The sequence below is a fragment of the Plectrocnemia conspersa genome, unplaced genomic scaffold (assembly GCF_051122295.1).
Source record: "Plectrocnemia conspersa isolate PC_06_02 unplaced genomic scaffold, ASM5112229v1 ptg000008l, whole genome shotgun sequence".
In the NCBI taxonomy this organism is placed as follows: Eukaryota; Metazoa; Arthropoda; class Insecta; order Trichoptera; family Polycentropodidae; genus Plectrocnemia; species Plectrocnemia conspersa.
In genome coordinates, this window is record NW_028277172.1 from 20,630,201 (window position 1) to 20,657,546 (window position 27,346).

At 32.6% G+C, this 27,346-nt stretch overlaps 2 protein-coding genes, 1 long non-coding RNA gene and 1 pseudogene across 5 annotated transcripts; 2 read left to right on the forward strand and 2 right to left on the reverse strand.

The window, feature by feature from the left end:
• Positions 1 to 552: 552 nt before the first annotated feature.
• On the reverse strand, positions 553 to 27,182 carry LOC148233333 (uncharacterized). Of its 3 annotated transcripts, XM_088191172.1 has the most exons (5): positions 25,128 to 25,526; positions 15,712 to 16,068; positions 4,999 to 5,037; positions 4,624 to 4,924; positions 553 to 1,067 (listed from the first exon to the last, which is right to left on the reverse strand). In XM_088191172.1, the coding sequence occupies exons 1-4, from the start codon at positions 25,509 to 25,511 to the stop codon at positions 4,868 to 4,870; spliced, it is 837 nt and encodes a 278-aa protein (XP_088047298.1). In that variant the 5' UTR covers positions 25,512 to 25,526; the 3' UTR covers positions 553 to 1,067; positions 4,624 to 4,867. The 3 variants fall into 3 exon arrangements, with proteins under 3 accessions (XP_088047298.1, XP_088047296.1, XP_088047295.1); XM_088191170.1 differs by lacking the exons at positions 4,624 to 4,924; positions 4,999 to 5,037; positions 25,128 to 25,526 and adding an exon at positions 26,980 to 27,182; XM_088191169.1 differs by lacking the exons at positions 4,624 to 4,924; positions 4,999 to 5,037 and having other exon boundaries at positions 25,128 to 25,529.
• On the forward strand, positions 8,396 to 15,701 carry LOC148233334 (uncharacterized; annotated as a pseudogene).
• Positions 19,287 to 22,848, reverse strand: LOC148233335 (uncharacterized). Its single transcript, XM_088191173.1, has 2 exons — positions 21,500 to 22,848; positions 19,287 to 20,367 (listed from the first exon to the last, which is right to left on the reverse strand). The coding sequence occupies exons 1-2, from the start codon at positions 21,648 to 21,650 to the stop codon at positions 19,649 to 19,651; spliced, it is 870 nt and encodes a 289-aa protein (XP_088047299.1). The 5' UTR covers positions 21,651 to 22,848; the 3' UTR covers positions 19,287 to 19,648.
• On the forward strand, positions 24,305 to 25,532 carry LOC148233336 (uncharacterized). The gene is made up of 2 exons (XR_015810555.1): positions 24,305 to 24,520; positions 24,589 to 25,532. It is a non-coding gene; the product is annotated as an uncharacterized LOC148233336 (long non-coding RNA).
• Positions 27,183 to 27,346: the final 164 nt, after the last annotated feature.

Below are 27,346 nucleotides of genomic sequence, written 5' to 3' on the forward strand. Positions count from 1 at the left end.
TGGAAATATATATCTACTGGTGAAAATGTATTTGGACTTCACTAGTGAAAAATACAGAGGCGGTCATTTAATTGATATTATTCATAATTAATGAAATACACCATATGTTAGATTAATAAAAAAAAAACGATGATATATCATATTTAAATTTGTGTGTTTTTTAATGTTCGGAAACTGAAGTTGGAGCACCATTTATATATAATATCCTACAGCATGAACAATGTATCGTAAAATTTATTGTACAACTACTCTCAGAAAATATAAAATATATTGGGCATGACATAGATGCCTTTGGACTGCAATGGTAAAACCATTTTGGACATGATATATGTACATGTCTTTGGACTTCTAAAGGTTAATCCGGCCAAATATTGAAAAACGAAACACAAATATGCATCAGGCTATTCCTACTAGTCAAAGACTTTCCTTAACACTAAGATACTTATCAACTGGTATGGATTTGGAAGTTTATTTGTACTGTTGCTCCTAGTATCTTGGAAATGATAATAATGGAAACGTGTTAGGCTATAATCTAAAAATTAAAAGACAACATTTAGGTAAGAAATATGCATTTATTTTATTTTACAAATAATTCAGCTTAGGTACATCATAGTACCTACGCAAATAAATTTTAACAACTAAAAAGAATGTGTTAATTGTTATAGATGATAGATAATAGTTGTTATATGTGACTGACATGGTTCAGGTGATTGGTATCGAATAGGTGACTGGCAGGAGGTTGACTGTGACATTTCAGAGTGTTGATATGGTTGAGGGGAGTTTTGGTATGAATAACAAGTTGAACTCGCTGACTGAAAACGAACCCCGTTCCTCGTCAATGTGCCCATTTCGCCTTCGAAAAGTACATCATTGATTATTTTTTCAGCGAAAAGTTTTTGGTCGGGAGCTAGTCGATTTAATTTCATAGCCCATTTATTTACTATTAGGTCAGATTCACATTTTGATATTTTGAAATATGTTACAGGTAAATCCATTTCATCGTCAGTTTGTGTTGATTTCCTTTTCTTATTTGGGGGTTCAACCTTGATTCGCTGTGATGGCGACCGCTGTAACAAAAATAACATATTTAGTGGTATATACTTTTCATTTTTTCAGGTATCTAGAAATCTAGAAGAATGGAAAAAGGCAGGACGAAAATTAGGAAGACGATGGATTTTCTATATCTGCATAGGCGCAATCATATAAAAATAGAAAACCCTTAAAAATCTGGCTCTTACTTTTAATAACTATAAAGGAACATATAAATACATTTTTAATGATTGCAAGTGTATGCTTCTCTAGCAGCAACATGGTTTCCGTCAATCTTAATCCACTGTCACTAATCTTACGGTTTTTTCTAACTTTGTTTCGAGATCATTGGACTCCCATTTACAAGTGGACGTTATGTACACAGATTTTGAAAAGGCGTTCAATAAAGTCAATCATGATTTACTTTCAGGTTTTCTGAAGGTCTCATAAAGATATCAGTTTGTCAAGTATGAAAACTCATTTTCAGAACGATACAAGACCTTTACCGGAGTACCTCAAGGATCCAACTTGTGTCCATTATTGTTTCTATTATTCATTAATGACATAGAAACAGCAATAAATCGTTCAATTTTTGTATTATATGCGGATGACTTGAAAATTTTCAAGAGAGTACAGTAGATTTCTAATTCTTTCGACCTGAAGGAGGATCTTAATTATTTAAGGAAGTTTGTTTGCTATAACCGATTGTCTTTTAGTGTAAAGAAATGTTACAATTTAACTTTTAAGGTTGTCGATGCCAGCGTATATAATCTAGACAGGTCTTCCTTACAGGATTTAGGTGTGACTTTCAAAAAACACGGGAAATTCAGCCTGCATATTACAGAAACACAGCAGATCGTTAAAATGCTCAGTTTTATCTTAAGAAATTAGATCTACATCAGCAATAATTTAGTATTGCGCACTCTTTGTGATGCTCTAGTCCGCAACATACTAGAATCTGACTCTATTATATGGATTCCAGGCGTAATGAGTCAATGTAATGAATTGAGGCTAGAAAAAGTACAGCGTAAATTCCTTCGATATTTATACTTGAAGGAATATGGGTACTATCCGTTCCTGTTTCCCAGTGCTTTCATTTTGTGAGAGCTGGGATACGTTTCGTTGTCAACTCCCAGAAGTGTTTATATAATTGAACACTTTTGGAAATTGCTCAAAGGCATAGTAGACAATCCTTTGGTGATCGAGCAGCTCCAAATAAGGGCTCTGGAAGATGGTTATAGTTCTCGGCCGCATCTACTGTTCTTGCCTGTGAAGTCTAGAACTGGAGCACTCGCCAACTCTTACAAAGGCCGTCCGTTCGCTCAATACTGAGCATCGAGATATTGCCATTTTTTCGTGTACATATGGGGTTTTGGTTCAGTTCGTATGGGACAATGCACACCTGTTAAGGTGATTTGTGTCTGTCCTTCATATATCATTATATCACCATTGTGACGCATTAGGTCACGATGGTCTTAATTTTTAATAAATAAGAGTTCTATTTTAAAAAATGAAAGACGGATTTTCAACTACAGATTGTCAGACGTCATTTAAGTGGTACAAAAGTTTGGTGGTAATTTTTTTAATGTGTCGATTTTTCATTAAGATTGTATTTCATTAAATGACGCATTTTTCCAGCCAAATTTAAAGGGGTCCTAGTTTATAATCCACGGCAAAAGCAACAAAATCGTGCTGTCGCAGTGGAAACACTTGGGTTATCTAGCGTTCAAATTAAGACGTTTTATAACAATATTAGCGGACCCAGCAATGCTTCGCTATTGCTAAATTTGAGTATATATGTATATGAACTAAATAAATACAGTTGAAGTGTTAGATATCAATTAATTTATTCAATTAAAATGACATGAATTGAATTAAGTGGAATAATGTATTTTTTTACAAAAATAGTCATATCACATTTACAAATGTCACTTTTGTTGACATATTTGCAAACGTGTTTGATGGATTTTACAGAATTGCAATATTTAGCATTGATGTGTGCTTTAAACGTTTTTGATAGTAGTGGGATCCCGGGATCTGATTTTTTTTAAACTCAAATTAAATTTATATAAATAAATGTCAATGTTCGTATGTGTGTCCTCAAAATACTCAAAAACTACCAGACCGATTTTGCTGAAAAATTCACGGTTTGTTCTTATTAGTACCGGGAGGGTTTATATAATAAAATGGTCCACTAAATCCGACAGGTAACGCTCTTTTATAATGTTGTCGGGCCCAAAACGCTCTCGATAATTTTGACGTCATCTCATGTCATATCGTTGATTTAGATATTCGCCGCTGATGATGTCATGTAGGTCAAAGCCGTGTAAAATGGCTCAATCACACTACCAATAATTTTGAAATACACTGCGTATTTTTCTTTGTAACCCATAAATTAAATTTTAGATGTTCGCGGCAGAACTATAATTTTAACATCTCATCATAACGTCACATCACCTCTGTTGACTTTTCTTTGTTAAAATATATCTTAAATTAGTATTAAATATTTGCATCCTGTCACATGCGACCCATAAATTAAATATACAGCTTGCATCCAGTTGTTGTCGTTGAAAGTATGAATAAATTTGCACACATTGCAAAGCATTAAAATTCAAAAAGGAACCACCTGGAATATGTTGTTTGAATGGTGAAGTTAAATTGCCAGTATTGAATGCACCACCTGAGCCATTGTTCTCATTGGTTGCAGGTAGTACAACACAATCAAAACATTTTCTTAATAACATTTGAAATTATAACAAATGCTTTCAAATGACTTCTTTGGTGCAACGAATGTAATAACTGACCATTATATGCCTACATTCACGATTCAAGGTCAAATCTATCATAAAGCAGGCTTTTTGTTATCATTTCCGAATGCTGAACACAAATTCTTGCAAATTTATTTCATTGGAAATTCAAATGCTCAAGTAAATGAACGTTGTGGAATTAACAAAGCGACAAAAAAAGAAATAGTTGAATCGTTGCAAATTTTATTTCATGAACACAAGGAATTGATTAAATTGTTCAAAACAGCCAATGAACAAGGCCATCCGATAATCATAAAATTGTGATTCGAGCTGACAAAACACCTGTTGGGCAACATGTAAGAAGATTTAATGCTCCAACAATCGATGAAGTGGCAATAGTCATTGTTGAATAACAATTGTCGAAATGATCGTCTTCAACGTGTTGCAGAAACTCACCGCTCCTACGATGCATTACAATATCCAATATTGTTCTGGGAAGGAGAAGATGGATATAATTTCATAAGTCCAGATTTATTCATTAGATTCACATGTTATCCGATATGGTCTGAGATCAAAGAATATCTATTGCCTGGTTAATAGTCAGCAGATTGTCATGACATTACTGTGTATTCAAGCAAAAATTGAATTATTGTTAAACATCATGTGTTCGGAGAGACACGTTGCTGGATGTATTCCATTGAATGGCAAAAATATGCTTTATGATAGATTTGACCTTAAATCATGAGTGTTGGCATATAATGGTCAACATTGGATGGATGGTAACAACTGGATGCAAGCTATATTTTACAACAGAATTATAATAAAATGTAATACGATCAAGTGTTACCAATTGATTAAATCGACTCCTTTGCATGCGTAGTCGATCATTTTCACGTTGTTCATTTCGATCAGCATATGACAACTTTTGTCTTAATTCTCTAATTCGTACTCGGCTTGCTTTATTTCGTGCTTCGTGTTGTTGTGTTGATTCAGCAGCTCGTGACTGTGAAGTTTGTATTCTATTTTGTTCATTTCGTTGTGCTTTTTCTTGTGCTGTTTCCTTTCTTCTTTTTTCCATAATTCTCTTGGCCTTATTTGTGCGACGACCAATATTTGGCATTGTTATGTAACAACAACAATAAAACAGTCTAAAATCAATTATCACAATTAATATTTAATAATTTAATATCAGAAAATGTATTATTTCTTGAAATATACTTACGAGATCAGAGTTGAGCTTCGTCCTACTGTCTAAATGGTTCTGTGTTTTATTCAATTTATTTCACCATATTTATACATATTTTACACGGGTTTGACACATGTGACGACGGAAATGTATGATGTCATTATATCAGGAATTTGAAATACAATTATATAATAATTAGAACAGTGGTGAGCTTTTATTTAATTTATGGGTCGCATGTGACAGGATGCGAATATTTAATACTAATTAAGATATACATATTTGAACAAAGAAAAATCAACAGTGGTGATATGACGTCATGTCGAGATGTCAAAATTATAGTTCGGCGGTGAATATCTAAGATTTAATTTATGGGTAACAAAGAAAAATACGCAGTGTATTTCAAGCTTGGCTTTGACCTACATCTAAAATAAAAATATGCCTTGGTGTGTCATCAAACGGCGGCGAGCACCTAAAATTTAATTTATAGGTTATTAAAAATATGCGACGTCGACGATATGACATGAGATGATGTCAAAATTATCGGGAGCGTTTTGGGCCCGAAAACATTATAAAAACAACAGCGTTACCTGTTGGATTTAGCGAACCATTCTATTATATAAACCCTCCTGGTACTAATAAGAACAAACTGTGAAATTTTCAGCGAAATCGGTCTGGTAATTTTTGAGTATTTTGAAAACCCACATACGAACATTGCCTTTTATTTATATAGAAGAAGATTATATTATATGTAAAATCATAGACTATGATTTATCTACATAGTCCATTATTTACTGTATTAAATTTATCTCTATGTTCATAGAGATAAATTAAATACAGTAAATAATCTTGCATTATATAATAAATGTATTTTAAAAAATAAAAAAAAGCATAATATAAATAAAACACGAAACAAATACAGGTATTATTAAAATAATACAATATACAATTCAAATATTATTTTGAAATGCTCGTAGCAATATTAGAGCATCGAGTGTCTCTTCGTTTAGTCTGGATCAAAGTTTGGTGTCCAGACAGCCTACTGCTGTAAAACCCTGATCAGCCTCCACGTTTGATGGAGATATTGTCATGAAATATTTGTATACCAGTTACGTGAATCGCCATTTTCAAATAAGATCGTTTTTTCTTATTACAGACATAAGGCTAGTGTCATTTTGAACTTTTGGTTCGCACGTCATCAAGCTTTTTTGTTATTGCTTCATGTAATTGCTCTTTTATCGTCATTTGTTCAACTGATAAGGATTGTAGGCGAGACGGTTATGCTTCAAGTGGCTCTTCTGGTGTTTTACTACATTTTGCTCATGTTCTTCAGTTAAACTTTCCATTAATTTCATAATTATCTGTCTTCGAGTTTTACGAGTTGTTACAGTGAAAGATATAATATATCAATATTAATGTCATTAAACGATTTGGGATTTAATAAATATTTAATCGTCTCCGTTAAATCTATTCACCTTCGTATTTTACAAATATATGTTTATTTATCAATCTCGTCGGATGTAGTTTCATTGATCAACCAAATCAAAATGTGAGCATACAGTAATCCTCGTTTTTGACATTCAATGAAATACATCTCTCCGGACACATGATGTTTAACAATGAAATCCATTAATGATTTTAATTTTTGCTTGAATACACGTGCAGTAATGTCATGACGATCTGCTGACGATTCACTGAGCAATAGATGCTTTGATCTACAAATCTGGACGACCATATTGACGAACATATGACATTGCATCTTGTGCGTATTGATGCATATGTTGTGGACTGCCTGAATATGTTGCTGGTAATACTGTAATTCTCCCAATATCATTGACATTGCCATCATTGTTTATTACATTCTTCATAATGTAGTTTTTTCTGATTCATGCGAAAATATATAACAAATATTCAGTTTCAATCTTTGCATACATGTCAACAATGTATTGATGAAACAATTGACGACATTTTAAAATGTGATTATCTTCATGTTCACAAATCATCAATCTGTATGAATAGTAATTTATAGTACAGGCTTTTTTTGATTTTTTTCTTCACCTAAAATTGAAAAAGTGTTTTTTATTTTTTTTTTTTATTAATTAATTAAATTTATTTATTACCATTTTGATTTTGAAATGATATTCATCTTCTCCTTCCCAGAAAAATATTGGATATTATAATGCATCCTAGGAGCGGTGAGTTTCTGCAACATCATTTTGATGATGAAATACGATGTCGCGTGATTCAAATTGTTCTCCAAGAATGACTATGCCACTTCATCAATTGTTGAAGCATTAAATCTTATTGCATGTTGCCCAACAGGTGTTTTATCAGCTAGAACCACAATTTTATGATTATCGGATGGCATTTGTTCAGTGACTGTTTTATAATCAATCGTGTATTCGTTGTGTTCATGATATAAATTTTTCAACTACTTCTCTTTTTGTTGCACAACGTTGATTCACTTGATCATTTGAATTTCCAATGAAATAAATTTGCAAGAATTTGTGTTCAACATCCGGAAATGGTAACAAAAAGCCTGTTTTATGGTAGATTTGACTTTGATTCTTGAACGTTGGCATATAATTATCAGTTATGCAAACTTTATTCATGATTTCAAAAACAATTGGATGCAAACTATATTCTATTTCAGAATTATACTAAAATGCAATACGCTCAAATGTTACCAATTGATACAATCTATTCATTTGCATGCGTAATCGATCATTATCACGTTGTTCATTTCGATCAGCATATGATAATTTTGATGTATTGCAAATGAAAAATCTCACTTTTCGGTCTCGGAGCTCGTCGACGAAACTCAAAATTTTAAGATTTCACTACGAAGATTGTTTATATAGTGACTATATTATAGTTTAATCAATGAATACTTCTAATTCTTCCACACATTATGTATAATAGTTAAAACGTACCTATTAATTTGCAGTCCGAATATTTATATTCAGTCAAATCGAACAACGCACATGAAAAACTAATGAAAATTAATTTCACGTTGGTGTCGCCTATCTTGTTTTATATTTAAATGCTGATTTTTCATTGGTCGAGTCAGAGCCTCCAATTAAAAACAAAAGAATTCAATACCTCAGGGCTCAGAATCAATCGAGCAAACTCAATTTTTATTTTTATTAATTATAATTAAGTATATTTCCTTTGTTTACGTGTATTATTATAAACCGTTTATACACAGCGATACGATTTACAGAGTAGCAAAATTAACGTAAAGCGTTTCATTTAAAGCGAGTGCCTCCAGAAGCAGAAGCGACGTCGTAGGGGCCTTCCACAAGACAGCGACTTGCCTGCATGGTATAGTTATATGGAATATTGTGCCCTATCCACACGATGCAGGCATGCACGCACAAACCTCAATCCGGCCTCGATCCTCGACATCGATCTACTACTAACAGTCATGTTGCATGGTGATGATGTTTATTTGTAACAAGTTTTCGTTTATTGCTTATTGATAAGAAAGTGTTAATAATAAAATCCGGCATTCAAAGTAGTGTAAAACGTGATTGCTGAGAAGAAATGTGTGAGTACACATAAATTTAATGAAGGATATGCTAGAAGATCTTAATGATTGGAAGAATTATATGAGAATGGACGTAACCGCCTACAGTAAACTACTAGCATTAGTAACACCAGAAATTAAACGACAAAATACTGCGATGCGTGAAGATATATCACCTCATGAGAGATTGAGTTGTACGTTAAGAAGAATTGAGATTTGCGACTACTATTTCTCATCAAGCCCTATCTAAAATTATCGCAGACACATGTAAAGCCATCTTTAGTGCTTTTAAAGAAAAATACATGAAGGTAAACATTTTTTTAACAATTATTTATTAACCCTTTCACTGCGTATGGCTTCTATAGAAGTCATCACCAATACTCATTGGGCACCTAAAAGTACCATAAACCTTTGTGCCTAATAATATGGTTATTTAGTATGATTTAATCACTTCAATTAATTGAACCATAATATTTTTTAAATATGGCATGAGTAGGTGCCCCCCATATATTAACAAATTTCGAAATGGAGTGCAAAAATATCAGTCGCGGTGAAAGAGTTAAGAACAATATTAAAATGGGATCAAAATTTTTGTGAAATAAACATTCGGTATTGTGTTCAATAGTAATAATCAAGTAGTAGCGACACTATTGGAGAGGGTGAACGTTATTTATATGTTCTGCTACGCTAGCTTCTGGGGGAGCAACATTGCTGTTGAAAAGTGTAGTAGCCACAGTTGGACTGGACGCTGGAGGTCGACGTTGTATGGCGTTGGACGAACCGGAAGATGGAGAAGCGTATATTGGCTGAGAGGCTGATAATTCCATTAAATTTTGATGGAAAGCAATATTTGTTAGTTTCAGTATGGGGACATTTTATTTATTTATTTAAATGAAATTGAATATAACATATATATTACGTGGATATAATAATCCCTGGATAAGTTTCCCAACTCCACTTCAAAAGTCGCGTCATTTATTAGTTTTTCTAAAAAAATGCGCTGATCGTTGGTAAGTTTCTAAGCTTACTCGCTATACTTCGTCCAAAAAAGTCATGGTGATCTTCAGTTTTTACTTCACACAACCATTTTCCGACAAAAGATACAACACTATCAACTTCTCTGTCCTGTTTACTTTGATTTGACTGCTTGGGTGGCGCTGATGAGCTTACTTATTAGAGGGGTTAAATACACTTCTTCTGATGTTGAATAATTAGTGTGATCTAGAGAGGAAACAGAGTCATGGTATTGTCATCTTAAAAAAAAATGAGTTTTAGATTCCAAAGACTCGGGAAGAATGGAAAGAAATAGCCGAACAATTTGAAAAGGGTGGAATTTTCCACATTGCCTAGGTGAAGTAGATGGAAAACATGTTCGAATGGTACCTACACCAGAAAGTGGATCCTGCTTTTTCAATTATAAAAAAATCCATAGTATGTTATTAATGGCTGCAGTTAATGCAAACTGTGAGTTTGGTGTTAATGAATGAATTGCCGATGGGGGTGTTATTGAGAACACAACATTCCATAAGAAATTAAGTGATAAATCTTTGTATATTCCTGACTCAGACCAAGTAAATATATTTAATAGGGTTCTTAACTATGCCTTTATAGGAGACGAAGCTTTTGCTTTGACACCTAATTTTTTGAGGCTATTTGCACAAAGAAAGCTTATTACTGAACGAAAAATTTATAACAATCGTCCGTCAAGAGCTAGGCGCGTGGTCGAAAATGCATTTGGCACATTGGGCCTCGAGATTCGAATTTTCCATACAAACATAAACCTGGCTTGAAAATATTGATTGTGTTGTTCTGGCAATTTGTGCACTTCAAAACTTTTTAAGGAGAAAATATTCACATAATTACACTCCGACTGGGAGCTTTGATTATGAAGATAACACAGAAGGGTCATTATCATTAAGTTTACTGACAACTGATAATGATCCAACTGATTTAGAAAAAGGACGTTATAAAGCCATTCCAACGAATGCTAAACTGACGAGAGAACAATTTTTTGTATTATTTTAACTAAGAAGGAAGTGTTCCCTGGCGCACATATCCAATCCGACTACCCGAAAGCCGAGTGTAGTTGTGTGCGTGCGTGCGTACGCGGCTTAGCGACGGTGCTGCCCTCAAGTGTCAATCGAGTGCAACTTGAAACGTCAAATTCGTGTAACTGCATGCTTGCGAACATTTGCCTTTGAAAATCGCCACTGTTAATTCATAGAAACAACATTGCGAACATATTCATTTTCAATATAAATTACTTGGAGACGGTCGTTACGTGGACCTAAAGTGTAATCTCTCCATTTTTCCCTTAAATAAATAACAGTACGCATTTTTGGGTTAATTGATGCATCTGCCATTTCTACGCTACAATTATTATATTTTAATAGCAGATGAGCTTCGTGGTATCTCATAGCCTCGCCAACCTTTAATCCCATATCAAAATAGTCATAAAACTTATTTTTGATATGTTCAGATGGAGGCAAGCAAGATAATGTCTCTGCGTTTATTATAGGATGACTATGGTCTCCGATAAACTGTATTATCGTTTGATATCCGTCCTTAAAATTTGAACAGAATTCATATATGTATAAATATGATTTATATATATCAAAAGGAAAATAACATATTGAAATTACCTTCAGATATTTATCTCGCCTCATTGTGTCACAAGTCACCTTTTTGACAAGAACGTCTATTTCAGCTTTGCAATACAAATTTTTTGATTTTCCATGCGTTCTTTTTGAAGGGTCAAGTTTGTAGGTTTGGGAATGATGACATATTTTCCTAATGCTACAATAATTATGTATGTGTATAAGAACTGTTATCTATATTATTAGTTTAATTAGAGTACTTACTGTGAAATATATCTTGTGGGGTTTTTTTTCATACTCTTACAATTCCAACTTGTTCTGGATAACGCACTGTATTCTTTTATCCAGCGCTCCGCTTCCTCGTTCGTCTTTATATCACATCGAAAAGTTTTAGTGTCAACCTCGACGTAGTTAAAAGATTTAGGAAAATGTTCCATCGTGGTAGTTATTTATTAAGCAAATGACGCCCACGCGTAAACGACGACAATGCACTCGATTGACACTTGAGGGCAGCACCGTCGCTAAGCCGCGTACGCACGCACGCACACAACTACACTCGGCTTTCGGGTAGTCGGATTGGAAATGTGCCGCCCGATTACGACACGCGGACTTTTTACGCGAATTCACATTAACGCGACTTTTAATGGAATGGTTTTCTTCTTTTAATTAAATTATTAATATTGTAATTAAGTATTATTGCAATAAGCCATTGATTGTTTACACAATGTTTTCTTTCATTTTTATGATATGAAAATTAAATGCAACATAAACGGATGTGCTTTTATACATACACTCGGTCCAAGATGGGGATGCTCATCGATAATAGGGTGACCATGTGAAATTACACGTTCAATTATTTTTTCTTTTTTAATTTAATTTGTTGAGAAATATGTAAAATATCACTTCCTTACTTATTTTATATACATATTTAACTCAAAAACATGATAGCAGTATTAGAATCACCCTCCAGGTTGAATATCTATTAAATATAATATTCAATAAAAATACCAATAGAATATTACAAGAATTGTGTTATTGACAATAATTTATAATACAACTACAACACATTACAATTTTTAATTCAATTTCCAACGTATGGTCACCCTACTCTCCAAAAATTTGGCATTTTTATGCAACAACAACAATAAAACAGTCTAAAATCAATTATCACGATTAATATTTAATAATTTAGTATCAAAAAATATAATTTTTCATGAAATATACTTTTGAAATCAGTGCTCAGCTACGCCCGACTGGGTAAATGGTTCTGTGTTTTATTAAATTTATAACACCGTTTCTATATAAATAAAAGGCAATATTGATATAATATGTGTATGTACTCCAAACCAGTGGCGTAGCTATGGGGGGGGGCGGAGGGGGCGGGCCGCCCCGGGCGGCACTTGCTTAGGGGCGGCATATTCGCGATGGGATCGTCTAGTGTGGTTCTTAACCCTGAATGCACTAAAACATATATAAATCCACAAATAACAAGAGATTAATAAAAACCAATTTATAATTTCAAGAAATGCTGATTTTATGACCCTGCAAAAAATGTATGGGGGGGGGGCGGCAATTTTAAGGATCGCCCTGGGCGGCACATACCCTAGCTACGCCACTGCTCCAAACTTAAAAACTATAGGACCGATTTTGCTGAAAAATTCACAGTTTGTTCTTATTAGTACTGGAAGTGTCTATAAAATATGTTTATAAAAAAATCCGACAGGTAACGCTGTTGTTTTTAGACCCATAAATTAAGTTAAGATGCTCGCCTTCGTTATTATTACATATTTTACACGGGCTACCTACATGACGGTCACATATTTTTCTTTGTCCACAACTTAATTTATCGGTTGTACGTGGCAGGATGCGAGTATACTGCGGAAATGTGAAATTATGATATGACGTCAAATTATCGCGAGCGCATTTGAGCCCGACAACACAATAAAAATAACAGCGTTACCTGTCGGATTTCATTCAAATCGCTCTATAAACACTCTCAGTACTAATAAAAACAAACTGTGAATTTTTCAGCGAAATTGGTCAAATAGTTTTTGAGTCTATAGAGTACATACATACGAACAATGCCTTTTATTTATATACATTTGCGGACGCAGAAATGCTTTGCTATTGCCAAATTTAAATATATGTATATGAATTATATAAATACAATTGAAGTGCGATATCAATTCATTTATTCAATTAAAATGACATGACCGTATTGTATAAAGTTATTTGTCGGAATGCTGACGAACAAAAGAGATTCTCCTATTTTATAATTGGGTGTTTATATAATTATGTTATTTTTATTGTGTTGTATGGCTCAAACGCGCTCGCGAGAATTTTGACGTCATGTAATGATTTCACATTGCCGCAGTCAGATTTCATTCAAACCAAACGAAAAATCAAACGCGCACGAACTGTGCTTACCCGGCGATTATCACAAGGGAGCGATAGCGGCACACTCCTAAAGAGGCGAACGACGCGACATGACTGCCGCTGCGCGGGAGTCACGAGGCTCGCGCATGCGCCTCTTAATATTCACCCCTCAGATCGCAACAATATAATATATATAATATATTAAAATATATTGTTCGAAAACACAATGTTCGTATGTGTGTATACTCTAAACACAAAAACTCAAACCGCTCCCGATAATTTTGACGTAATCTTATGTCATGTCGTCGACGTCGTATATTTTTTATAATCCATAAATTAAGTTTTAAATGCTCGCCGCCGTTTTATGTCCCAGCGGTTTCCAACCTGGAAGCGCGGACTATTGCCATGAGAGGCGCCAAAACATTTTAATAAAAAAATAATTTAATACAAAATAAATATACATGTACGTTATTATTCTGTTAATTTTTGTTTTCAGTTGTTTCTTATAATAAAGTTTTGATTATTTAAAACGTGTCTATATTTTATATCTATTAAAAAAATAAAAGGTATGGAGACGCGGATAACATTTTTTTTCGGAGAGGCGTAGTAGCATAAAGGTTGGAAACAACTGTTGTAACCCATAAATTAAGTGTTAGATGTTCGACGCCGAACTATAATTACATCTCATCATGACGTCACATCACCGCTGTTAATTTTTTTTGTTTAAATATAAATTAATTTAGTATTAAATATTCGCATCCTGTCACATACAACCCATAAATTAAATTTTAGATGCTCTTCGCAAGTTTCTAATTATTATTTAAATGTATCTCAAATTTCTGTTATAATGACATCACACTTTCGTCATCATGTAGGTCAAACACGTATAAAATATGTATAAATACGGTGTAATAAATTAAACAAAATACATAACCATTTCCCTAGTTGGGCGAAGCTGAACCTTGATTTTGAAAGTATATTTCATGAAATATTAAATATTTTTATATTCAATTGTTAAATAATAATTATGATTATTGGTTTTAGACTGTTTTGTTGTTGTTGTTGCATAAAATGCCAAAATATTCGTAGTCGCACAAATATCAATTGCATTGAACATTGTTAAATTTACGTGTAAACGAAGTCATTCGGTGGTGTGCTCCAAATGGAATTTTGGATTATGAAGCGGATAGATATTTCAAAGCAGGGACATGGCGTCAGGACACCGGCAACACATCAGAAAACTGTGGCGACTACACACAGATGCCGACGTTTGAAAGGATCTTATTCTCAAAACTCACGTTAATTTACTGTGATCAAAATGATCATCCATCAACAAGGAAACAATACAATAGCGTAAAGGATCACACACAAAAGCACTCGTTACAACCAGAAAATCACATAAATAACACGAGTTTTGCTCTTTCTGTAAATATTATCCGTCATTGAAAGAATATTTCTTTGTTGCGAAGCGGTCACGAATATAATAAATCACTGGATCTACAAGATTCCCATTGCAGTCTACGACCTTGGACAATGCCCATCAAGCAAATGTATTCCTATTTTTCTGTTCTATTGGCTAGTACACCTATTGACTGGACGATCGCTGCATGATTGTGATTGGTCAGCAAGCTTTGCAGCCCTGGATACTTAAGCCTGGACTCCGATGAGGAGAGGGCAGTCACAAGCAGCCACCCGAAGACTCAGGCAGAAACTCGAAGAGACCAACAAACGCCCACCGTCCGCAGCAACATACTGTCATGGGCGATAACATCCCAAGAGTTACTCCTCCATACGAGCACCATCGTAGCATAAAAGGATCATCCTCCGCTATACTATACCGCTCCGCTACCACGCCACCCACAAGACCTCTGAGGACCTCCCACGGACATCATCCCTGCGCTTGCTTTTCTACCATCGCTTGGAGAAAACATCTCGCCATAATTGTATTAAACTCTAATAAAACTCTAACTACAGTCACGTGCGTCTCACTGACTACGAAGTCACTCCCTAGGGTTCTCAAACCATAAAAAACCATCCCAACAAGCAAAAGATATTCGACAGGTGTTTGCTGAATATTTTAAAACAAACGGAGCAGTTAAATGGCAAGATTATATTAACTGAGTTAGTTGAAATATTTTTTCATTATTATACTCACCTTATTTTATTTTTATAATAATAATACTAACTATTATTAAGCAATTTGCTTATATATATTACTACTTAGGTATTGTATGAAAGAAAATTACATACCTGTGAGCTCAAAAATATTTTCTTTTTTGTGGAACTATTGAAGCGGTCTATCGCATCAAATGCGAACCACGTGGGCACGTATACATTCTTGGCTCCAGATCCGGTCGTATAGGAATCTCGAACTTTTCTTACCAGAGTCCTGTAGGTAGCCATAAGCGATTCCTTCTTTTTACGTAGTACATCCACACTTACATCGATACTAATTTGTTTAGAAATATTTTGCCAAGCGTTGTGTAAGCTGTTGCGATTTTTATGTTTCCAATGTGTGGGATTCCAAAGAACCGGATACGATTCATAGAGCTGTAGGAACTCCAAAATTAACTCATTGCTCCATTCCATATCGCTGTACGTAATTAACTAGAATACAAAAAAAATATTAGAAATTATTGTTATTCTATCAATCTTAATGGATGATTACAAAACTACTATTTAATATTAGAGTCACAAATTACTTGCTATAAAGCAAAAAGTATTGATTATCCGCAGGGCCGGCCCAAGGGGCAGGCAGTACAGGCGATCGCCTGGGGCGCTAGATCTTGTGGGGCGCCGTGATACCAAATAAAGGCGCAATATTCACTTAAAATTATCAAACAATATTGTTAAATAATATAATCTGATATTTTTTGCATACACTACTGTGTACTCTTTAGATTATTCCAGGCGTAAAAAATTACGACGAAAATAAAACTACAAATTCTTAAATACCCACAATCGCAAAAAAGATTATGGTGTCATATATATGTAATATTAAATTACTTTAATTTGAATTATATTTTTACGCTCATGTAATAAGTTATTAAAGTATTATTAGGGTAGGGGGGGGGCGCAAATTTAGTTTTTGCCTGGGGCGCTAAATAACCTAGGGCCGGCCCTGATTATCCGCCGCCTTAAGAAAAGATAGCCCGTGCATTGGAGTTTATCTTCAAAACGGCCGCTTGTAAAAAAAATGTTTATCGAAAAACGGAAATGTACTTCAAAAACTCGTCACCTTTCTATAATTAGGAATGTCAAAAGCTGTGGTTACGACACTACCCAAAGATTATGTTGGCAAAGGTTACAATCTTTGCACAAATATAAAGGTGGTATACAAATTTCAATGTAATCTTAATCACAGTTAATACCATCTATATCACGTACAAAATCTAGAGACTGCAAATCATATGCCATCTTTAAAAGCATCAACAGAAAAAACTCCACATCTAGTTAAACAATATTATGTTTGTGCGCATAAAACAAAAAATAAAAAATAAGGCGTATGCCCAGATATATGTATGTATGCTACCTGTAACGTGACTATATGTGTAATTCCATATTTTGAAATTTATAAATATATGTTGGGTTTATCAATTAAACCACTCTACTATTTACAATTATAGAAATGAACTCATACTATCAACTCTGGAAAAATCATAGCAAGAAATATGATTTTTCCAGATATGTATGATAAAAAAAAGTAAAAACCGACCTTAAATAACGAATCTAAACTAAAGTAGTCGTTTGAGATGTATATACTGATGTATTTCAGATATGAGTTCCTATAGCCCTTTTTTATACATACAAGAAATATAAAGAGTGAAACATTGCTTTCAAAAGCACCCACTTTCTAGGAAGTACTTCGGCAATAAACATTGTTATTTGGTCATAAAAATGCATGTCATTTAATTAAATACAATGTATCTAATTGAAATAAAAATAAAAAAACAAGTTGAAATGACGTCCCTGATTCTAACCCAGAAATTCTAAGGTTATCCCTAAAATAAAATCTAAAAAAAATCTACCCCGAATATATTTTTTAAAATGTCATTTCAGTAAAATCATATTGGAATTCATTTTCACCAGTAGATATATATTTTTAGCGGTGAAAATATAATTTATCTGGCAGGCACTACTAAAATTACATGATTTCAACTTTTTCATATATAGTAATAAATATATACACTTATATACTTATCATTATTTATTTACATGCGATGTATAAATTTCACAGTGAATGTGTATGTGTAAAATGTCTATCAAAGTCAATTCGACATTTGCGAAACGTCTATTTGCTGTTCTAACCCAAACCTAACGATGTATAAATGTTACAGTGAATGTGTATTTTTAGTAAAGTTATATTTTCACTAGTGAAGTCCAGATACATTTTCACTAGCAAATATGTATATTTCTACTAGCGAAAATATAATTCAACGCTCGGTAACGAGCGTTCCCACTGCGACGGCACGAGTTTACTGATTTTGATGTGGATTTTTGACTTCTGGGAAGTGATAATTGTTTTTTGGCATTCTCCTATTGGTCAAAATTTGGTTTAGATGTGGTTATTATTATTAAACATTTCTTATATTTGATGACTGTTTAATTTATTTTTATATTTGATTTATGTTACAAATCACATTTTGTCGTAATTCTATGCTTTTATTAAATTATATATGTAAATGGTTTTTGTTTTTATATTATTTATGAATATGTATTGAACATTTTTAATATTTGATGGCTGTGTCTGAATCCTTTGAATATTTGTCTTAAACACTTTTTATATATAAAATCTGTATTCGAATTTAAATTGATTTCTGATTTATATTTGATTTTTATTTGACATTTTTAATGTTTGATAGCTGTGTTTAATTTACTTTTACATTTGATTTTTCTTTATTAATATCATAATTGACATTTATACATAATTTTAATCATAAATAAATATTTAATGCTAAATAGTTTTTAATGCACTCGTTCTTTTAACCCTTTTAATGCTACAGACGTCAGTTGACGTCAACATAGGATGTTCCATCAGTGCTATAAACGTCTACTGACATCAACCGTATTTAAAAAAATAATTAAAGAAAATATATTGCCATCCCCGCAGAAAAGGTAAAATTATTTGTTCTTCCAAACATTTATACATATTTTTTCTTTGTACACTAAATATTTTTTTATTCATATTTTTTTCTTCGTAAATAAATCTCTGTTTAATAATTTATTGACATATATCAATTTTATTTCTCGCACAAGGTAATCCAAGTACAGTCCTTACGAAAATATTCCAGTTAAAAATATAGCTGTAAAACAAATATACATATGTGCGCGTAAATATAAAATTTGTTGAGTTTAACTCCCTACGACGTACTAAGCATTCGTACCAGTCGTATAAGGTAACACAGTCCACATAATGCAAGCACAGAAAAGATTCTTCTATCATTAAAGCACAGTGGACCGATTAATAACACGTCCCCAATTTACTGTTATTGGGGAGTCTACTGTACTCGATATTATCACAATGGAAAAAAATATATTTATACTATAAAACTATAGTAATGTCAATGGTGAAGTTTTTTATAATTTAATAAAAAAAAACAAAGAGATTATAAAAAATGGAAAAGGTATAATAAAATATATTTGATTTCCAAAAGGAACACAAGAAAGAGCTTTAACTATCGTCTATCAAGAGCTAGGCGAATAGTTAAAAACGTTTTTGGCATTATGTCTGCTATTTTCAGAGTATTTAAAATTATTTCTCACTTTATGGTAAGTAATTAATATAATAAGTATAATAAATAGGTATGCAAAAAACTAAAAACGTATTATAGTTTAAATAAACGTATATTTAAGGTTTTTTGAAGTATTACACAGAAAAATATAAATAATATTAAAAGATTTTTTTAATTATTAAGACATAAAATATATATAAACAAAAAAAATATTTAAACGCTTTTTGAGCATATAAAAATATAAATTAAAAAAAAAAGGATTAGATAACACAGATCCATAAGTAAAAAAAACTAAGGTAAGTAAACAATATTCTGAAATTGTAGCAAGGTTACATCTGCAGGTTCCTGGTGCACGAGTTCCACATTTTGCTCTGACACATTTCTGCTTGTAGAGGATTAGAATCGCTAGGCATAAACGGCGATGCACTTGCAGTGCTCTAAATAAAGTTGGTTGTTTACAAATCATCTAATTCTAGTGCCATCATTTCGTACTTCATAAGTACGTCAAACACTTGCTTCTTTGCGTGAATGCGCGAAAATGGCGTGAGATTTTTCAATACTTGTTTGATATAATTCGAAAATAATCCCAACTCACGTTCGTCAACATTGTTCGGAAGTGTTTCATTTACTAATATTAAATGTCGAGCTTCTTCTCGTTTCTGGAGGTTAGCTGGTATATTGTCTTGTTTGGTCATTTTTTTTGGTGACTCTGATGAAGTCAACTGTGGTGAATTCTTGGGCTCATTAAACTGTGGAATATCGTAATAAACATTAGTTTTATTATCAACTGACTGCCTATCCGATTCTGATAGGGAAGTTTTGTTAACATTATTTTGTTCAGATCCTTGGGCACCATATTCATCCTTTACGATGGAACTACCATTATCGATAATGTTGGTTATTTCTTGTCTTTCTTTTTTCACAATGTCTAAAAATTGTTCAGATCCTTGGGCACTATATTCATCCTTTACGATGGAACTACCATTATCGACAATGTTGGTTATTTCTTGTCTTTCTTCTTTCCCAATGTCTAAAAACTCTAACATTCTGCAGTACGATTGAAACTTATATCTTGGATTTTTAGAGGTTGCAGATCTTGTAATGCGTTTCACTTTTTTCTTTTGCCGCATGTAGGTATCTTTTATATTTTTCCACCGACTTTTGCAAATCTCAGCTATAACAATAAAACGTTTTTTATTAATACATAATGTATAAAGAAATGTAAGCAAGAGTACCACAGATTCCTTGCAACGGGAGAAAGCCATGCATCACTATCATATTCTTATAGAATTTCTGGCAGTTACATTTCAAGAAACATAAAACAGACCTTAAAGCTACTGAGAGAAAAATGAATGCCAATTACAATGTCTCCTCCCACGTGTAACCGTTGAGGCCAATTTCTGAGAAATGTAATATGCCAAATTGTGTATTCAGCATTGATGGAAAGCATGTTCGCATTAAATCATCTAAACACAGTGGCTCACTGTACTTCAAGTATAAGTACTTTTCTATCGTATTATTGGTAATGGTTGATGCTAATTATAAATTTGTTGCAATTGATGCTGGTACATATAGAAAAGAGGGCAATAATAGTATATTGAAAATCAGTTATGGGAAACAACAATTTCAACATTCCAGGACTTCAGTGAGCATCACGCTATCCACATTTTATCCAAAATACATATACCTTTTACTCACACAGTTGCATTGTAGTTTGATTTGACAACCAGTTACTGTGATATTACATATATATTATTTTGTGCGAAATAGACCAAAATATTAATTTTTATAGCCGGATGTGACACAGATGAAAATCATTGAAATGAGCATTACCGCTTTAACAAGAACAAGCGAGACAATTTTTCACAGTAATTGGCTGTCAACTCCTACAATATGATTATGTGAGTAAATCGTATGTGTGTTTTTGGATGAAAAGTGGTCAGCGCGATGATCACTGATGTACTGACTTACTGATGAGTGGTGACAGTGTGTTGTCTGCATAATATTTTACGTGATGCGCATATTGAAGAAAATGTAGGACCCTATTATGTACATATATCGTTATATATTATAATATTTGCTTTCTGAGATCATCGACCCTTCATACGAGTTTTGATCCAGACTGTCTATTTTTAGACTAAGATGACGCGGTCCCCCCTTTTCTAACTTGTAATTTGCATACTTATATAAATAGGGGAATGACAAATAACTGGAAACCATACGGTCAATGAGGTTATGTAAATTTTGATAAAAGATTTTTTGTCAATGTTGTAAATAGAATGAAAATAAGAATAAAAATAACTTACGATTTTTATTTAGTTGCATCCCGATTTCCTTCCAAGCATTTTCTCTTGCGTTTGAATTTTTATAATCAGTATTTGTGCTGTCGTACAGACAGGGATGTCCAGAAACAAAAGTAATTAAATGTTCTTCGTCTTGAGATGAAATTCCCTCCATTTTTGATTTTTTTCCGCAATAAGCTCCGTTTGACAGCCGCACGTCTAACGCGCGAAAGGTAGTTCAAAGTATAGCCGCAAGGGCCGCGATCGTCGCATGAACGCAAGCCGCAAGCCGCACCGCTCGGAATCCGCCATTTTGTCATCGTATCATGACGTCACATCCGATACAAATGCAATATCTTAATTCAGTATTAAATAAATCAAATTCTAATTATTATTTAAACGTATCATACACTTTCGTCGTCATGTAGGTCAAAATATCTATATAATATAATACATTGGCTAAAACACAGAAAGAACCATTTAGCCAGTCGGGCGATTTCGAAGGTATACTTCATCAAAGTATAATACATTTTTTGATATTCAATTGTGATAATTGATTTTAAGATGTTTTATTGTTGTTATACAAAAATGACAATATTGTCGTCACACAAATATCAATTGCATTGGATTTAACATTGCAAGATTTACGTTTCGGTAGTGCGCTAATATTATTAGTAGGCAATTATCGTCAGACATAACATGTTATGAACTGAATACGTGTTTGAAAGCATCAAATTATGGAGACACGTTAATAAATTTACAACGCTTCTGCAAAATGTTTTGCAAAACAGCTATTGGATATTGGAAATAGCAAAATAACGATTGATTAGAAAATAAAGAGGCTGCATTAAATTACCAACCGATTTTTATAGTATCACACACTCGTAAGAAAAATTGATTCAATATCACTCATTACAAAAATCAACAATGTTACCAGGCGAAACATATACTTATAAATCAGTACATACTGTTATGAATTAAGATGAAGCAGTAAATTATCCAACTGAATTCTTGGATTTACTTGATTTAGCTGGATTGCTACCACACGCCATAAATTTCAAGATTGGTGTTCCTATTGTTATATATTATAATTCTTTCTTTTTGTAAGATCATCTACCCTTCATACGAGTTTTGATACAGCAAGTCTATTTTTTCCCCTTTTCTTTCTTTGTCACGACAAAGGGAAAACGCATACGGGGTAAATCTATTATTTTTTCTTCATTGCTTTCCTTAAAGTTTATTGCAAATACGTGTGATTTAAACTAAACTTATTCATTGAGGTAGTGATAAAAAAAATCGTAGTTTTTTTCACATATGGCAACACTGATTCGCAAAGTTTGTATGTAGGCGTAATGACGAAAATAAAAAACCCTAATCTTATCTTTATTTTTTTTACTTTATATTATATTTTCTTCAATTATTTTTTTAAATATGACCCCCCCCCCCACCTTAAGTCTCATAAAACGCTCAAAAAAACGGTTGACGTCAGTAGACGTCTATAGCACTGATGGAACATTTTATGTTGACGTCAACTGACGTCTGTAGCATCAAAAGGGTTAAAAGAACGAATAGAATATTATTATTAAAATTAATTAATTTGCAAAAGTAAATTAAACACAGCTATCAAGTATTAAAAATGTCAAATAATAAACAAATATAAATCATAAATAAATTTATATTCGAATACGAACTTGATATATAAAAAATGTTTAAGACAAATATTAACAGAAATCAAACATAAAAATAAATTAAACACGATCATTAAATATTTGAAATATTTAATATTCATAAGCATATCTAAACCGAATTTCGACCAATAGGAGAGCGCAAAAATAATTATCACTTTCCAGAAGTCAAAAATCCAAGTCAAAAGCAATAAAATCGTGCCGACGTCGATCCCTCTCCTATTGATCAAAATTCGATTTTAATATACTTCAACCAATCCTTATATATTATAAATATATAGTTAAAAATCCATAATAAAAGTAATAAGTCGTCGTTGTAGTAGGAACAATCGGTTCTACATTTTAGAGTATGGTTTATTTTTATATACATATAGATCTAGACTCTAGACTTGAAAAACTGCTAAAAAACATATTATATAAGTCATATACTATATTTAAAAAAAGGTGTACATAAAATTTCACTGCATTGATTTTTTCCAAAATAAATTTTATTGCTAGTGTAAAAAAATCCCTCTCATAATAAACTTTATAAAACACTAGGAAAATATACACTTTGATAAAAACAAATTAATTAGTTAGGATTATATTTTCTTCAGATAGTTGCGTAAAACAAAGCTGAAAATTTTTATTTTTAATTGCTAATAATTTAGATGATCAAAGTGCAGCTCTTGAAGTTGTAGTTTTATATTTTAATATTTTATAATTTCACTAGCGCCTATCAGTTGAATTATATTTACCGTAGTAGAAATATATATATTTACTGGTGAAAATGTATCTGGACTTCACTAGTGAAAATATAACTTCACTAAAAAACAAACATTCACTATAAAATTTATACATCGTTAGGTTTGGGTTAGAACAGCAAATGGACGTTTTGTAACTGTCAAAATGACTGACTATATTACATACACATTCACTGTAACATTTATACATCGCATGTAAATAAATATTAATAAGCATAAAAATATATATATATTTATTACTACATATAGAAATGTTGACATCATATAATTTTACTAGCATCTGCCAGATCAATTATATTTTCACTAGTAAAAATATATATCTATTTGTAAAAATGTATTTCAATATGATTTTATTGAAATGACATATTCAAAAAAATATTTTTGGGATAGATTTGAAACTGTTTTTTTTTAGATTTTAGTGCAAAAAGAAATAAAGTCAACAATAATTTGTAAACAAGTACTTTCTGGGTACTTTTGAAAGCAATGTTCCGTTCCTTTTATTTCTTGTATGTATAAAAAAGGGCTAAAGGAACTTATATCTTAAATACATCAGTACCAGGCGTGGGCGGTGAGATACTTTCACTCTCGATCGCTCGCGTGTTAATTGACGAGAGTGAGTGAGAGATAAGAGCATGCGGATCACATGTCCTTATCTCTCACTCACTCTCGTTACTTAACACGCTAGTGATCGAGAGGGAAAGTATCTCTCTGCCCGCACCTGACCAATACATACATCTCAAACAGCTAGTTTAGCTCAGATTAGTTATTTTAGGTATGTTTTTACTTTTTTATAAATATATATTCTTGCTATGATTTTTTCAGAATCTCAAGGAGAACGGGCCCCAGGCATTTATCCCCCCCCCCTCTCAGCAGGCCTGGCTATAGATATTGTAAGAGGGATCTTAACAAATGAAGTGAAAAAAGTCAGAGAAAGGATTTTTGCGAATACTTCAAAAACATTGGTTCAGTTCAGTGACAAAATAATTGTTTAAATTTGTAAATACAAGATGTGTACTATAAACGATGACCAGCTACCTCTTTACATCAGATTTAGAACATTTTAACTTTATTTTTTTATTTTGTCACTAGTGCGACTATGTATGAACAGTTTCTCAGTTCCGAATCTGATATGATTAAATTATGTATGTGCATATGTAACGATCAACTTATGAAAATCACTAAATACTTATTATAAATATTAATTTAAGAATATGTTTTACTCACCTCACTATTTTTAGTGTAATTTATTTGGTCAGATAAAAACAACATTTTGTTGTAATACCAAAGTTTCGGCCGTGGTATATCGTCAGTAGAGGCGTCAGACTGTTTTACCAAATCTATTTTATTTGTTTCCTTATTGAAGTTAGTACGTAACGTATTAATTTTTTTTTTTAGATGCTCTTCCGTGTACTCTGGTTTATAAATCCGTAATTTTTTGGTAATTGTTTCTAACGCGATGGATCGTTTTTTTTTGTCCATGTAGTATTTATTTTTCATATTCCATAGTATAGGACAATCTTTATACAACGAAATAAGTAATAATACGAAATCGCGCTCTGTTATCGTATCGCCGCCAGCGGCCGAAGCCACGTCGGACACGTTCGCCATGTTTGCAGCTCGCTCGATACTAAAACTCAAACAGTCAATTGCGATTGTCAATGTAGACTTGCTTGACGCTCATTGATGCGACCAAATGATCGTTTTCAGAGCTTCAATTGCCTTTACTCCGTCTATGCCAGGGCTGTCCAACCTTTTAATAGTGGCGATCTACTTATCTCTATAAAAATCATCGCAATCTATTAATATATAAGGGGTAAATAATATTTTTTTTATAAGTTCACAAATAAAGAATGCTCAATAAACATTTCAGTAGATAAAAATAACAATTAAAAATATAATCATATAAAAATAGTACACTAGATAAAATATTATTTATGAGATCGTTGATTCTCCCAGATTTGGCAATATTTTAAAAATCAGGATTATATAACAAAATAAATAATCGTAAACATTGGTCAATCACTCAAATAATATCGTATATCCGATTTTATAATGTCAATGCGGATTCAGACAAATATGTATAATCAAAACAAGACATTGATTTTTGTACCTCATTTGTAAGAATTATGTATTTATATTTAGTGTATTTCCAAATATTGTAAAGATTTGACTTGCGATTTATTATATGTTGATTTCTTTCAGAAAGGAATTAAAGAAATAGTGTGATATTTTTATTTTTTTCAAAATCATCAAATCTCGCCATAAATTTCTTCAGACTTTTTTATTAGTCGAACATTTGATGTATTTTATTAATTATGAAATTTTTTATCAATTAAATGGCCACCTCTGGACCTATTGCTGCAGCCGATCCTTTCGATGACTTTTTCGTACATTTTGGGCGTTATCTCGCTTATAACTTGGCGGATGTTGGTTTTTAGGTGCTCCAAAGTTTCGGGTTTGTCGGCGTAGACACAACTTAACGTTTTATAATATAAATATATTTTTCATATTGTGATAATATCGAGTCTATTACGCTCATCCATTAATCGTGTTTGCATTATGTACAAGTAATGCTAATAAAAATCTAAATAAAAAATTTGTTCTTCTACCTCGACAATGAAGTAAAAATTGATATATTTATCATTGCATTGTGTTTTTATCCACATTGTTTGGTCATATTCTATTTGCTTAGTAATAGACTGTTTTAGAACAGAGTATTCTGGGGGACCACCCAGATGGCCCTCGTTTGTGGGAGATCTTATTCTTGAAAATCGCTTTAATTACTCTGATCAAAAGTGATTATTTAATAATAAAGACAAACTAGACAATAGTGGGGGGTTTTACTGTACATACATATATACTCAAATTTTGCAATATCGAAGGATTTTCAAATAAATTAGCTACCGCTAGTTTTAAAATAACTTTTATTATTTCTTTATAATGCTATTAAAATAATAAAATAAACATAAAACAACTTTCTGTCTTAAAAATTATAGGATATAGACAAATTAAGAGAAAAAATCCAAAATGTTGCATGGGTCTAATAATATGGCCAAGGTATATAAATAAAACTTACCTCTGTTTTATTCAAGTTGGATGTAGAGCTTGTAGGTAGATGTGTTTTGATCGCGCAAAAAGTGAAACAAGTGGTAGTACCATAGTGTCGGTATATACATCTCTTTAGTGCCTCGACCAGATCGGCAAGATTCATCAACCTTTTTTCTCTCTCTTCTATAATTCGTCCGGAAGACATTTATCTTCCTAATCACTGTATCCCGATCGGCGTTCAGGTCAACTATTTTGTATTTTTCTAATAATATCTTGTATGCCGCTTCTCTCTTTCCCCTATCGTGGTGCTCTTTTAATTTTGTGCGCCAGAGAATTCACGGATGAAAACCTCAAGGGCTTCGCGATTCAACTTATTTATGTCACAAGTCATGGCG

Bases quoted from the DNA above. Each gene is read 5' to 3' on its own strand.
- LOC148233335 (XM_088191173.1), bottom strand. From the start codon at position 21,650: ATGGAGGGAATTTCATCTCAAGACGAAGAACATTTAATTACTTTTGTT. The intron at 20,368-21,499 runs GTAAGTTATTTT...TTATTGTTATAG, and splicing joins GATGCAACTAAATAAAAATC to CTGAGATTTGCAAAAGTCGG.
- LOC148233333 (XM_088191169.1), bottom strand. From the start codon at position 25,511: ATGGCGAACGTGTCCGACGTGGCTTCGGCCGCTGGCGGCGATACGATA. The intron at 16,069-25,127 runs GTGAGTAAAACA...TTTGTATTCTAG, and splicing joins ATTACACTAAAAATAGTGAG to TTAATTACGTACAGCGATAT. The intron at 1,068-15,711 runs GTATGTAATTTT...TTTTTGTTACAG, and splicing joins AAATATTTTTGAGCTCACAG to CGGTCGCCATCACAGCGAAT.